The 13,446-nt window shown below is 47.5% G+C and overlaps 1 protein-coding gene across 1 annotated transcript; it reads right to left on the bottom strand.

Annotated features, from left to right (window-relative positions):
- Nucleotides 1-2,969: 2,969 nt before the first annotated feature.
- On the bottom strand, nt 2,970-11,509 carry HOXC13 (homeobox C13). The gene is made up of 2 exons (XM_069230987.1): nt 10,610-11,509; nt 2,970-3,998 (listed from the first exon to the last, which is right to left on the bottom strand). Exons 1-2 carry the CDS (start codon nt 11,226-11,228, stop codon nt 3,742-3,744), a joined length of 876 nt encoding a protein of 291 aa, XP_069087088.1. The 5' UTR covers nt 11,229-11,509; the 3' UTR covers nt 2,970-3,741.
- Between the last annotated feature and the right edge of the window lie 1,937 nt (nt 11,510-13,446).

Here is a 13,446-nt window from a genome sequence, read left to right as displayed (position 1 = left end):
ATACAGTATTACAGTGCCCCAGAAACTCAGTAATATCATGTACTTCAAGGAATCTTATGGTGCCAACTAGGTATAAAAACCTCTGATAATGACCAGTGTAGTGTAGTCACCATCAGAACTGTTGCACCCACTCTACCCCTCTAATGTGGAAAGAAGCATGGCTTTAAGGGGCGTTATGGTGGGGTTGATGGCCGTGACTGTAACATTGTTAATTCTTAATTCTAATTGAATTTCTGAATGTAAGATATCTAAGTAAAGTTTACGACATATAAACTGACATACACACCTCACTGGCATTCGCTTGTAGGATCATGTGCCCTCAGAATTATTTTGCTACATATATACTGTAATCTTTTTCATTTTTAGAATATGGCATAGAGAATTGTTTATTATGTCTGAAAACTGTTGCAGCACATAAGGTATCATAGCTGACAGAGAAAATTATTATAAGTACAATTTTGGATTCTTGTATTTATTATTTCTTTTAGGTGTTTTGTAGAGCACAAAACATGTCACCTTAAGGACGCTTCAAGCAGTTTTGTTACAAAAATGCTTAGACATTTGATCTGTAGAGAAAATGGATGCTGTGGTAGTGATGGCATACTCCAATGATTTAGTTAGATGTGCCTGTTTTGACGCAAGATATTGTGTGCTGCACTTTGAAGACAACTGAGTTTTACACACACAATTACCGACATGACATGTTTTCGTTGTGTATATATTTTAAACAAAGGTATTTGACCAAAATCAGGATGTGAGTGCTTAAATGTATGCAGTAAGGTGAAATCACAAAGCAAAATATTTTGTGATTATTAAGAGAGTTGTTTACCCGTGTAAAGTAATACTATCCAATTGGTTAAATTTGTCCAGTAAGTTAAAATCACATTGAAAAGGCTTTTTGACTGTTAGGAGCGTTATTTCCCTATTTAAAGCAATTGTTACATTCAATCTTTGAAACAGTAAAAAGTGTATTTCTAATTACATTTTTGCCGTACTGCGATAATAAACAAAACTTTGACCTTTGCACTTTAGTAATACATGTGGAAGTGTGTGTTTATTAGTACAGTTGCTCCATTTAACCTCTGTTTTTAGGACATATTTATTTTCACTGTGCACTGATAGTTTCAACCAAAACCATTGTAGATCAGACTCTTATGTATTTACAAATGTTCACACACACTCCCATCACTGAAACGAGCCAATATCATTACTACCTCTCTATCAAAACACATTCCAAAACAAAGGTTGATTCTGTCTATTTCTCCAGCTGTGCCAATAGGATAACAGGCCAATGGTCACCTTTTTTATTTTAAATAGCTTGACAACATGCAATCCCAATGTCCCATAACATTAGTTTTCCAGTGAATTTGCGGGATTTTTTAGTGCTATTGCTTGTAATACTTTCTTAGGTGTACAGAGCTCCATCAAAGTGTAGTGAATGTGCTCACTATAGCTGCAAAAATTAAACGCACACTTCAACAGAAATCCATGGAGAGCAACTGCAAACCAGATTTGAAATCCATGAGTTTCATATGATGGTGGTCCAAACTTGGTGGACATGAGTGTGTGGATGCCAAAAATTTGATCCACTTCTGTAGCAGAATGATGGAATCGGGGTATTTTCCAACCCTTTGGGTTGTGTCCTCATTCCCATGTGTTTTTGGATTGTTTGTGTATTTAAATATTACATATCAAATTATAATTCTGGCCACAAAAACTTCCCTATAAATGTAACTTTTCTTGACCAAAAGCTAGATAATAAAGCAGCGTGTTTCCTTTATACATATACATAAATATATTAAACAGTCAATGATAGCTACTGTGTAGTTATGGTTAAAGTGGAGAAGATCCCCAAAATCCAAACGTTGATAAGCTTACCTCTGGTGTTGTTAGGCGCACCTGCATAAACCGTGGAGTGTGTATATACACACACACGTGTATTCCTTTATGCAGGCACCAGATGTGAGCGGTAACAAGACATTATATTTCGGAAGTAATGAGCCCTAAATTCTTATTTTGTTTTCTCTTGAATTAGTCTTACCCTTCTTTTTCCTGTCTGGTTATGTACTGGGTATATACAATCCTTCCATTAATGTGTTAAGCTCCTACGATGTTTCTGTGGTTTCAACCAGCTCAGCCTTCTGCCTTCCTCCTGTATTGTCATTTCATAAGAAGCAAAATGGTGTTTTAGAACTGGTCACCTATTAAGGTCCACCTGCACAGCTGGACAGTTAAGTGAGAGCCAGTGCTTGGTAGACAATGGAATATAAACACACACACATCGATCCACACCATGTCAATGAAAATAATTGTGAACCAATAAAAGTTGTTTGAAAGTGTAGCAGTGAACGCAAATACATTATCGAATTACAACAGTGCAAATGCATATTCGTGAGCATTTTACTGTCGGATTTTCAGTGCTCACTCCAGAGCCCTGTGATGAATGTGCTCTGGTTCTGCTGAAATATCCGTGTTTTTAAGTGGTGCAATCAACAGGACATCAAGGAATAAACCATAGCTACATTTAGCAATATGTTGTTTAACACCTTTCTTGAGGGAAGGGGGACACATCCACCCACTGGAAGCTTGCTTCTCCCGACTCATGGCCCTACCCACACTGGGCAATTGTAAGAATTGCTTGCACCGTACACTTGCCTATATAACATACCGCTGTATTTGATGTGTACGCGCCGATATTTAACAGTTGAACATTAGCAAATAGTTAAATAGTACTCAGTGCACTTCCATCTCTTCACTCACTCCTGCATCATGAATGGAAGTTTTTTTTTTTTTTTTTTTTATAATTCCGAACTCTTTGTGCTCTGCTCTATACTCGGTGCCATAAAGGCTTCCAGTTATGATGACTTGCCTCTTTGTGAAACCATAGACTGTAGATTTACGTGCGTGTCTTTGTGTGTTTATCCGTGGGTGGAAACAGCAAATCTGTTTAAAAAACACACATACACACATTCACAGGTAACATTTAATTTTTCATTGAGGTCTGGTTGGGTACATTTGCGATTGTAACATTTGCAGAGGGAGATACTGCTATCTGCAGATCCGTTCACACCTGCGTCAGGCGAGACGTTGGAAGAGGGTCCCTTGAAAACACGCGTTTTATATCCGGTGCAGCCGAGCGCGCGGCGGCAGGAAGTGGCCTTGAATCCCAGAGTCCGCCGGGGAACAGACCAGGCCTCGCGCCTGTCCTCGCGCTGCACAGACCCGCAGAGGCTCCTCACGTCCGAGAACCCTTCAAGCACAGTTTCATCCACAAATCATGCTTTTGAGACTCGCTCGCCAGAGTGAATTATTCAAAACAATCTTCTCCTTGTCCCGTGATGAAAAAGATAAACATAAAAAACAACCAACCCAACAAAAAATACGGTGATTTACTATCAATGTTTTAATGCATAAGATTTATATGTACATTTTGCACAAGAGTGATTTTTTCCTGGAGTGCCCGTCAGCACGGAACGTCCCTGTGCAGCGGGTACATTTACAAGTAGCGTCTTTGGCGCTGCTTCTCGCTGTCCGTGTTCAGGAAGGTTTCATATTTAAATATGCACAAGATCATAACCGACAAGGGCAACGGGGGCGTCGCCGACAGTTCACAGAAGGGGGGGGGGGGGGGCGTCGCGACAGTTCACAGAAGGGGTGGGGGCGTCAGAAGCCAGAGTTACCCCCGCGCCTCTCGAGGATAGCTCCTGCTGCGACCAGTCCGTGCTCGGTAAGTCGGCGCTGTCAGGTGGGGTGCAGGAGGGGGCTCTTGGTCTTGGTCACCACCTTCTTCTCCTTGACCCGCCGGTTCTGGAACCAGATGGTGACCTGGCGCTCGGACAGGCCGGTGGCGGCCGAGATGCGCCGGCGCTTCTCTTTGGTGATGAACTTGCTGGCCGCGTACTCCTTCTCCAGCTCCTTCAGCTGCGCCTTGGTGTAGGGCACCCGCTTCTTGCGGCCCCGCCGGTAGCTGCTCACCTCGGGCTGCAGGGGCACCACGTCTGTGGGGGGAAGAAGAGACAAGGGCTGGTCAGAGGCTGGAGCAAGAGACAGCGACCCCAGGCCCCGCAGACTGCGGCTACACCTCGGCAAACACTGATAGTGGTCTTCCCCTGAGTGCTTCATGCTGCACTCCTGCGAGCTCTAAGCGCTGCAAATTCATAGGACCAGTCATGGCGTTTTTAGTCCTCACCGGTGAGAGTCAGTATGGGCTTGGGCAGACTCAAGCCCCTAACATGTAGTGCCTTGCGCTGCTCATTTAAAGCACTACAAACACGAGGCGCTGATGCTAACTACTTTAGTGGTATTGGAGGTACCACCTCGGAAGGAGGCGAGGCTGAGCATGCATTGTAAGTTTCCGCACCGTGGCCTTCAGATCCGTGGATGTCAACAACAAGCATTAACTCAGCAAGCCATCTTGCCAGTATTTAGAATTTACACTTATTTTGCCTGTTATTCAGTTAATCTGTCCCTTAGACAATGTAGCAATTACAGCCCGGGTAGTGAACAACAATTACCAAAAATACGGGTTGCAAACCGATATTGCACTGTTTTTGATCTCATGCAATAAACGGGCTTTGTCTGACAGATACTGAAACTTTTTAATTTAAAAGGCGAGAGCCTTAAAATATGTGATACCTGTAGGCTCAAATGTATTTTAATTATGCGACCCTATCCTGCGAAATTGCCAAATTTAGCCTTACACAAAATGTGTGAGATATTGACCATTTATCATAATTTCGTGTGAATTTGGCACAAGGATGACTGTTTCGAGAATAAAATGTATCCCTGAGAGACATTTACTGCTTGAATGATTCTTCTATGGTACCTTAATTACTTTTCTACCCGAAGGAAGCCCTCGCATAGAAAATCACCCGAGAAATCGGGGCAAACCATTTAATGCACCCCTGCATAATTTTGCAGATATGTCTAGCAAATTTTCTCATTTTTTTTCAGAAACTGATTTTGTGAATTTTGCACTGGCCTATCACTCAGTTCGAGGCGTGATACAAAGGGGCAAAATAGAGTTCGCTCCATTCTTTGTCACAGAAACAGCAGAAGTGTAACACGCGAATATGCCCGGTTGCTCATTTAGCAGTGCAACTTTTTTGTAATTCTGCCCTTGGAGCATTTGTGTTGACCCCCTCCCTGACCCATCATTGCTTTACGCCCATAATACTATAGTAAAAACTAGATTCATTTTCAGACTTCTGAACCAGGAGGTTTGGGGTGAACCACAGGTACTAATTATGTGATCATAGACAAATAACTGTATTTCTTTGCCCTTTAATTCCTTAGTCTACCAAACTCTGTGATTGCCTAGAGGTGGGATTCATTCGGTATTACTAGCCCGCATTATCCTTGCCTCCAGGCCATCAAACCCTACTCTAAATCCTGACTGATGCCACAAACGGAAAGTACTCTGACTCTGCAATGCAAGGACCGTGATTTTGGAAGGCGTCCTTCCAACCTTGCGAAGAAGCCAGGCACTTGCTGAGGGGAAACCACAAATCCAGCTTGTATGGTCGTTGCAGGCGCCCGGGACACGCGCCAGAGTGTGGTCCTCACAGAACTGCCAAATAGAAAGCGCACCTTCAGCGTCGGGTGCCTCGTTTGAAATGACCTCTAGATGTTATACCGACTTAGGAGCGCACTGAAGGCAGCACCGCCATGGAAGGAGGGCCGACGACGGGTGGGGGGATAAAGACCGAGGGAGAGACAGACAGCGTGGCGTGAGGAGACAGGCACCGAGACCATCTATCTGTTTACCTGTCTTCCCATGTCTAGTTTACTGTGGCAGCGAATACAAAGACGCACGCGACGTGTAATGTTACCTTCAGATACTTCAAGTAGGGCCTGTCACAAAAATGTATATAGACAGCCTTGGCTGCATGGGCGACCTTTCCGGGAAATTGTATGGAAAGACATCGAGGGAATGAAAATTATTTGAAAAACCGAAACCCCAGGTCCTACCAGGAGTGCAGCTCAGTCAAAGCTCAAGGCCATCAGTCCGGCTGTGAAGTAAATACATTCAGTCTGGGGCCGTTAGGAGGTGCTGGTAGATTTGTTAAATGGGCCAAAGTCATCAATCAGCAAGAACACGGGCTTCCTTCCCAATACTGCTAACCGTGGGAGCGTGCGAAGTTCCACCTCGAGTTCTCTCTCGCCGGGGAGCGCTCTCGCTCCCAGAACGTGCCTGTGTGTTTTCTAAAATTCACAATCTACCACAGGGCTCATGTAATATGGTCCCATATTGCCATACAAGGGTTCTAATCACACCAAAAACGTGGCCGAAGACTGACTGGTTAGTAAAATATCAACAGAACCCGGAGGCGACAATATAGGACCCCATACCTCAGGTTTCCATTAAGTATCTTTTATGGTTATTTGTTTATTTTTATTTAGTTATTTTGAAAAGAGGTTTGGTGTCAAACGCAGGAGGCTTAGTGAAAACTGTAAGTGAAATACTAGAGTGTTTGGTTGTGTGTAGTTAAAAGACCAGGAGAATCGTGTAGTTAAGAACGGGCAATTTGAGAAAAAAAACACCCTTTGCTTTGATTTTTTTTAAAGTGTTCTGCCTGCGAAAGGTAGGTACTGGGGATGTTGTACAGACCAAAGCCCACCCAGTCCAGCCCAATCAGTGCTCACTATTAAATGAACACTGCTGGAACCTACCTGCTCTGGTTTTGTTTCAGATTCATCGGTACAAGGCGGGTGAAACAATGGGTCGGGTTAAACCTCTCTATGGAGGCTTGTGGGCACTCATTTTAAGAGAAAACCTGTATTTTAGATATAGCTTTCAAATAGTATTCCGATTGCAAAGGGATCCATGAATTTATTTATTTGTCGTATTTTACAGAAAATGTGGGTTTTAGTGTACTGCATTTTAGGCTACAAAAGTGAGCCTGGTTGAGGAATCTGTGGTTTCTTCGGCTGAATGATATTTACATTTTTTGAACAACATACTACACACAACACACACTAAAGAAATATGCTGTTCTTTTGTTTGAATCATAACCACTTAAGGTTATGTAAAAACAAAGGGACTTGTCCTACATACCACGTTTTGCTAATGGAAATCTATCTATCTATTTATCTATCTTTCTATCTATCTATCTGGCAATAGTGATTGTGCGGCATTTCTGCCTTCCATTTTGACTTCATAGTTCTGCAGAAACCAGGATAAACACAAAGAATGTATAAACGGGGGGGGGGGGTAAAAACCGATGGAGGAACATTTGCTGTATATAGCTGGATGCAGAGTCACACAGATTTAAATATTGTATTGTTTTGCAACAATTATAAACACTGTGTGCGGCGCTAAAGCCCGTGCCTAAATGGGTAGCACCTACACTGTGTAGGTTGTATGGTTGGAGAAGTAATTTATCTTTACTATTTATATAGAGAGGGATCTGGGGGAGAGAGATTGAATTCAAACAGAACAGGTTTGCCTATAGGTGTGCAGAGGCACCGCGACGCGCGCCCTGTCGATGCCGAGGGCAGCCTGTGTGAATCAGGGACCCCTGTCAGAGAGGTGTGGAACCTCCAGGGTAGGCAGGTGACCGTCGCCCTCCACCCAGAGACACGGCAGTGAGAGGGTGACAGCAGCCGGGCGGGGCCGGCTAACACAGGGGGGCACACGGACATGCTTTGGATGAACAAAGAGATCGGTGTATGGGAGGTGGAGGGTTTCAGGGTTCGGGCGGTCGTTGGCAGTTTGGGAATCTTAGTGGTGACAACATCCCTGTTTGGGCTGCATATGAAAAATGAAGCAAAAATATAAAGCGCTGCTTGGAGATCCCCACACACGATGCCACAGCGCAGTCATGCCTGGCTCTGCACATGTTACAGAGGCCGGGCCCCTTGGTGACTGAACACGCAGTCAGGGCATGCTGTGGTCGCGTGGCCCCAGTACCCAGCACAGAGTGGCAGGGACCCATGCCCGGCAGTGTGCGGCACCTGCCCTCTGTGCCCCTTCCTGTCCTGGCAGAGAGATGTGCGGAACCAGGCGGAAGCGGCCGCCGACGGAGCGGATTTGCGCAATGCGGCCCTCGCCTGTGCCCGGCATCGGGCTGGGTCACGAGCCCTCAATGTATAGACTCCGTGTATAGCTGACATCCACCCCGGCCACGGTTCCAGGCCAGGCACGGGCAGAAGACCCACTGCCCCTGAAGGCTGCAGGAGGCGGCGCCGCTGGCATGGATGCTGTCCATGGGAAACCCCCCTTTCTTAGAGGGGCGGCTCGACAGGTTCCCCATTAGCACCTATCAATACCTGAACACCCCTAAATGCCGGACGTGTGGAAGAGGGAGGCGGTTCTGCGAAGAACAATGCAGAACCGACGAGGTAAAGGATCCGAAGCCGAGGCCTGGAAACACTGGGTGACATTTTCTACCCAAAACACCTGCCCATTGCAGGCGACTGAAGGGGTTTAAAATCCCGAACTGCGCCCGACAAAGCATGGGGTAAAGTGAGTTCAACAGATCGGGTCTGCTACCGCGGCCCTGCTGAGGAAAACATACCAGTTCCGGGTGTGGACTGGACACGGGGACAAGCAGGGTACGGCCATGCGGACGAAGAGCAGCTCCCGAGCACACCAGGCGCCTCCATGCTTCGAGGAAGACATACCTGTCACACGTCTGCACACGTCAACAGTGTTCTGTCCGAACTATATTTACATAATTCTTTTCTTTGCTAAGTGCAGCTTGTGCTTTCACACACTCTGTAAAATTATAAAATAGAATAATTTGTATTCAGCGAATGTATACGTGATTTTTTTTGTATACACACGTAATATGTGCATGTGATTGCACAGTAATTCACACATTGAAGAACATGTGCGTGCACGTGTAAACAGAAAAACATAACCACGCATGCAAATAAGTGCACATATGCCTGCACACAGACGATATGTGTGTCTGCGCGTATGTGTGGCTTACAGATACTTGTGGTATTTGTATACGTGTTTGTGTGTTTATTTAGAGGTATGCCCGCGGCCTTTCGCTTGAATTCATTCAGGGAACCTTTGTTTTTTTCTGTGCTGTTGGCTTATTCAGTCTATCCCCTAAGGGGGGAAAGGTACAGAGCTTTATCTCTATTCCTAAACTTGTATCGACAAAACAGAACTAGACGTGTATGCGTGGTGAAAATAGCAATAAATACGCAATTGTTTTATGGATATGGAGAGTTCCTTTGGGAAATCTAGGCATTGCAACGCCAAGCTGTACGGATCTGCACGCCGCAGGGAGAGCTGCCGCAGCTATGGAGAAGGGCGGCCGCCTCTAGCGAGTGGCAGGACGTGAAGAGTACAACATCCCTGGGCACTGACTCGCATTTCTCGCGAGATGTGTCCTTCTGTCCTCAGATGCCCCCCTTCGCGCCCTCCCATCAGCATCAGACGCAGGCTCTCCGTCCAGCACATGGCCACGTTCAGCACATGCTTGGGCTTTGGGGTGATTCGGGGTGCGGGGCGCTCCGCATACTTCCAACCCGTGTAAATGGCGTTACAGCAGTGCCTTGCGCTGGCCCTGGACAGGGCCGGTGTACTGAAGACACACAACCCGATGCAGAGGCACACGACCCGTGGTGCGCCCCCTCCAGACCCATGCCCGGGCCGCTGGATGGGGGTGGGGGTATGATGCCACTTCATGCGGCTTCTGTGGTCGCAGGGTAGCGCTGTGCCCCCCTGCAGACTGCACAGTGCGCCAAGACTCGTGCACATGGCATGAGGCAGCACAGAGACAACTCATAGATATTCAAGCGAGGGGGGGCTTTGGTGGTTGTTTTCGGAGGACAAAGGATCGTTTAACCCCTAATCCTCCTCAGTGCCTATTAAGATTGTAACCTTTCTGCGTCTCACATGTATTTGCCCCAAGCGAGCATGGCACCAGCCCGGGCAGAGGCTGCAAAGACACCTTACCTGCTCGGCCAGCAAAAGCAAAGAGAGCGAAAGGACAGATCGACACACGGGCATAGATAGATAGATAGATAGATAGATGGATGGATGGATGGATGGATAGATAGATAGATAGATAGATAGATAGATAGATAGATAGATAGATAGGGCACGGGGGAGAGGGTTACATATGCACACACGACGTATGAGGACAATCTCAGCCAGAGTGACACAAGGGGAGAGACATGGCCCTGTCTGAGGAAAGATGAATAAACACATTTTGGAAATTAAATTGAGAGTATCGTGTACTCGGTGACAGTGGTGCCCAAACAACCTGGTAGAGACAGGTAGACAGTTAAAGGCGCCCCAAGAGGGGCAAAGAAAGGCTGAGAGACACTGAGGTAGAAGAGAGCACGGGGAGAGAAGGAGGGGAAGGGAGTCAGAGACAGGTACATAGAGAACGAGGAGACCCTTTCAGGCAGAGTAGCAGAGACTGTCGGACAGACAGAGAGCGCGCCTGAGACATACTGACACTGAGTGCCATTCGTTAATGGGAGAGTTCAGCAGCCGCAGAGACAGGGAGATTGTTAGTGAGAGAGAGTGAACCACACACTCAGAGAAAGCGCTCGGGAGACAGTGACAGGCAGACTGGCAGGCCGTGACTGGCACACTCACACAGGTGCAGAAAGGCTGCCCCGGCGCCCCTGGCCGCCCTACCTGGGAAGGGGGACTTCCAGAGGTGCCCGGCCTGGCCCTGCTCCTTGGGGCAGTACACCTGGCCGTCCCAGCCGTTGGAGAGGGTCCAGTGCTGATACCCCTCCATGGGGATGAGGGCGTCGTGCCGGGGCTCCGGGTGCCCGCTGATGCCAGGCACCACCGACATGTCCAGGTAGCCGGGCACAGTCTGGTAGGACCCAGAGAAGCTGGGGTAGAAGGCGAACTCCTTGGCCCTGGAGGGCAGGTCCTCGGCGGGCTCCTGGTAGGAGCAGGGCTTCTGTTGCAAGTTCACGTTGTGGGTGTGCGACAGGCGGCACCCGTAGTAGCTGCCCCCGAAGGGGGCATAGCCGTAGCCCAGGGCGGCGTTGGAGGAGGCGGTGGGCGCTGGGCACTGGCGCGCCGCCTCGGGCGCGGGGATGTCCGTGTAGACCGGTCCCTGGGGGCCGCGGCCCAGGGCGGGGTGTGCCATGAAGTCCCGACAGTGGTTGCTGGGGCAGTTGGCGCTCAGTCCCTCCATGGCTGGGGCTTTCTTCGGTTCCCTCTCATCCGGGCCGGGCTCGTAGACGTACATCAAGGGGGGGTCTGCCCAGTGCGGGTGCAGGAGCACCGAGCTCGTCATAGCATGGTCTGCTCCTGCTCTTAAAAAGTCCACTTCCCACACGCAGCCACCTAGATTCCCCCGGCGGAGCCGTGGCAGGGGCCCCGGCGCATGCGCAGCAGCCGGGGAGGGCAGGTCCTCTCGGCCCAGTTCATTAAGAAATCTGCCAGGGGCACGTGATCCTCCGGCATTCGGGGTCCCATAAATCTGCCCATGGAGTCACGTGGCCCCGACCCCCTTCCTCCCCCCTGCCCGGCTTGTCTCCTGCTCACCCTCCAAGCTGCTTCTCCTCCCGTCTGCTGGGGCTCCCCCGGCTTTATAGCAAGGCAGGAGCGGGGGCCGCCATTGGCTTCTCCCAGGGCGCACGGCACACACCACACAGCACCGACAGCCTTTAAAGGCGACGGCAACACCCACACTCCCTGCAACAGAGCAGGCAGGGGCAGGGCAGTGGCTCAGGCAGCTTTTGGCCGACACAAAACAAAGCAAGTGTTTGTGTATCTGCGTGTGGGGCACATCCCTGCGCCTGGGAGTCGGGCATGCTGCTGTGTGTCCGTGTGTGTGGAGGGGGGGTGTCTGTGTGCACGTTCTTGTGTGTCTTTTGCACCCCTTGCAGTCCTCGATCCACACCAGTAGCTGCCACACCAGCCAGAGCAGGGGACGTTGCAGGGAGGCTGGTAGCACCTTGAATGTGTATATTTTACCCACTAAATGGTTTGTTTTGTGTTTTTAGACGTTATATTTCCAGAATAAAACAAACCCTTGAAGGAAAACTCACATAACACGCCATAAGGTGTATTTTATATATTTGCTTATGTAGGTTTGTTTCTTCAGGCAACGAAGAATTTGTGAACAGAATGACGAGACTAGTAAATACTCGCCATCCACTCAGCGCACCTCAGCAGAGCAGTGACACAGGACTTCCTGTACCCCCTCATGTCCATGCCCGCTCTCTGGGCACCCTCCGCCCGCCACGGCTTCCCTGTCCGGGTGCTCAGCTGTGGTATCGGTGGAGGGCTCGGCTGGCACAGAGCCTTGGGCCGTGTTCTCTGCCAGGCGCTGTTCAGCAGCACAGCCCAGGGCTATGCAGACCCAACCTCACAATGACTGTCTCGGTCGCTGGCTTGTGACCCTGACTTACATGAAGTGTCTTTCATTTTACTAGCGTCTCTTCTGCCAAAACAGCCCCATTTGTAGGTTATTAATCCCACAGAGACAACTAGACAAATCACAGTTCTACTCATAAAAATATGCTAATATGTTTCAAATGAACAAGTTTCTCTTTTTTGTACCCCACTCTTAGCGCACATCCCCGGTAGTAATGTTTGTTGCTGAATTTTCACGCAGCGTTCCTACCCCCTTCACCCTTCTGAAACAAAACGTTTGCCCATGATTGGGCTTCCGCTGCACTCGCTCCTGGTGGCAGGCTTGTAATGTCACTAATAGCGAGCCCGGGGGGATGTGGGTTTAGTTCGGTGTTGATTTGACTGGACACACCATACACACTGACATAAATAAATATACACACACACCCCTCCCTCAACAACAGCAACTCACGCTGCACTCCAGGAGATTCGATTGTGCGTTGTACTCACTACGTGAATAGAAACATCCAGATGCTGGCAACCGGTCTTCGGAGCGTACTGCAAGATAGATATATATATGTATATATATATATATATATATATATATATATACACACACACATACATATATATATATATATATATATATATATATATATATATAGGCTGAAATACGAAGACAGCATCTTCACGGGACGTAAGTTTAACACTTTCTTTATTAATTATTCAAAAATGCCCAACATGTTTCAGCTTCTTTAGCATTATATATATATATATATATTTAATAAAGTTTTCACTTGTTCCATAAACGGTGGAGAGGGAATCCACGCCCTACATATATATATATATATATATATATATATATATATATATATATATATATATTGGGCATGGATCCCCCCTCGACCGTTTATATATAATTTATATATATATATATATATATATATATATATATATATATATATGGAGAGAGAGATTACATATGGACTGCTCTTTTTCTGTTTACTTACCATTTCGTGGTGTACCTTGCAGTGCCCCTGAGCTCGCCCTTTGCTCCTGGTCGCTTCATGTAGACAACAATCCTTTCTTCACACATATAACCTGGGTCAGGGAAGGGCTCTCGTCATCCAGCGGGCTGTATAAGCAGACACTGC

This window comes from Pleurodeles waltl, chromosome 4_2, assembly GCF_031143425.1.
Source record: "Pleurodeles waltl isolate 20211129_DDA chromosome 4_2, aPleWal1.hap1.20221129, whole genome shotgun sequence".
NCBI lineage: Eukaryota > Metazoa > Chordata > Amphibia > Caudata > Salamandridae > Pleurodeles > Pleurodeles waltl.
The sequence above is the reverse complement of the archived record's forward strand: the minus strand, read 5'-3'. Positions and strand labels throughout refer to the sequence as shown.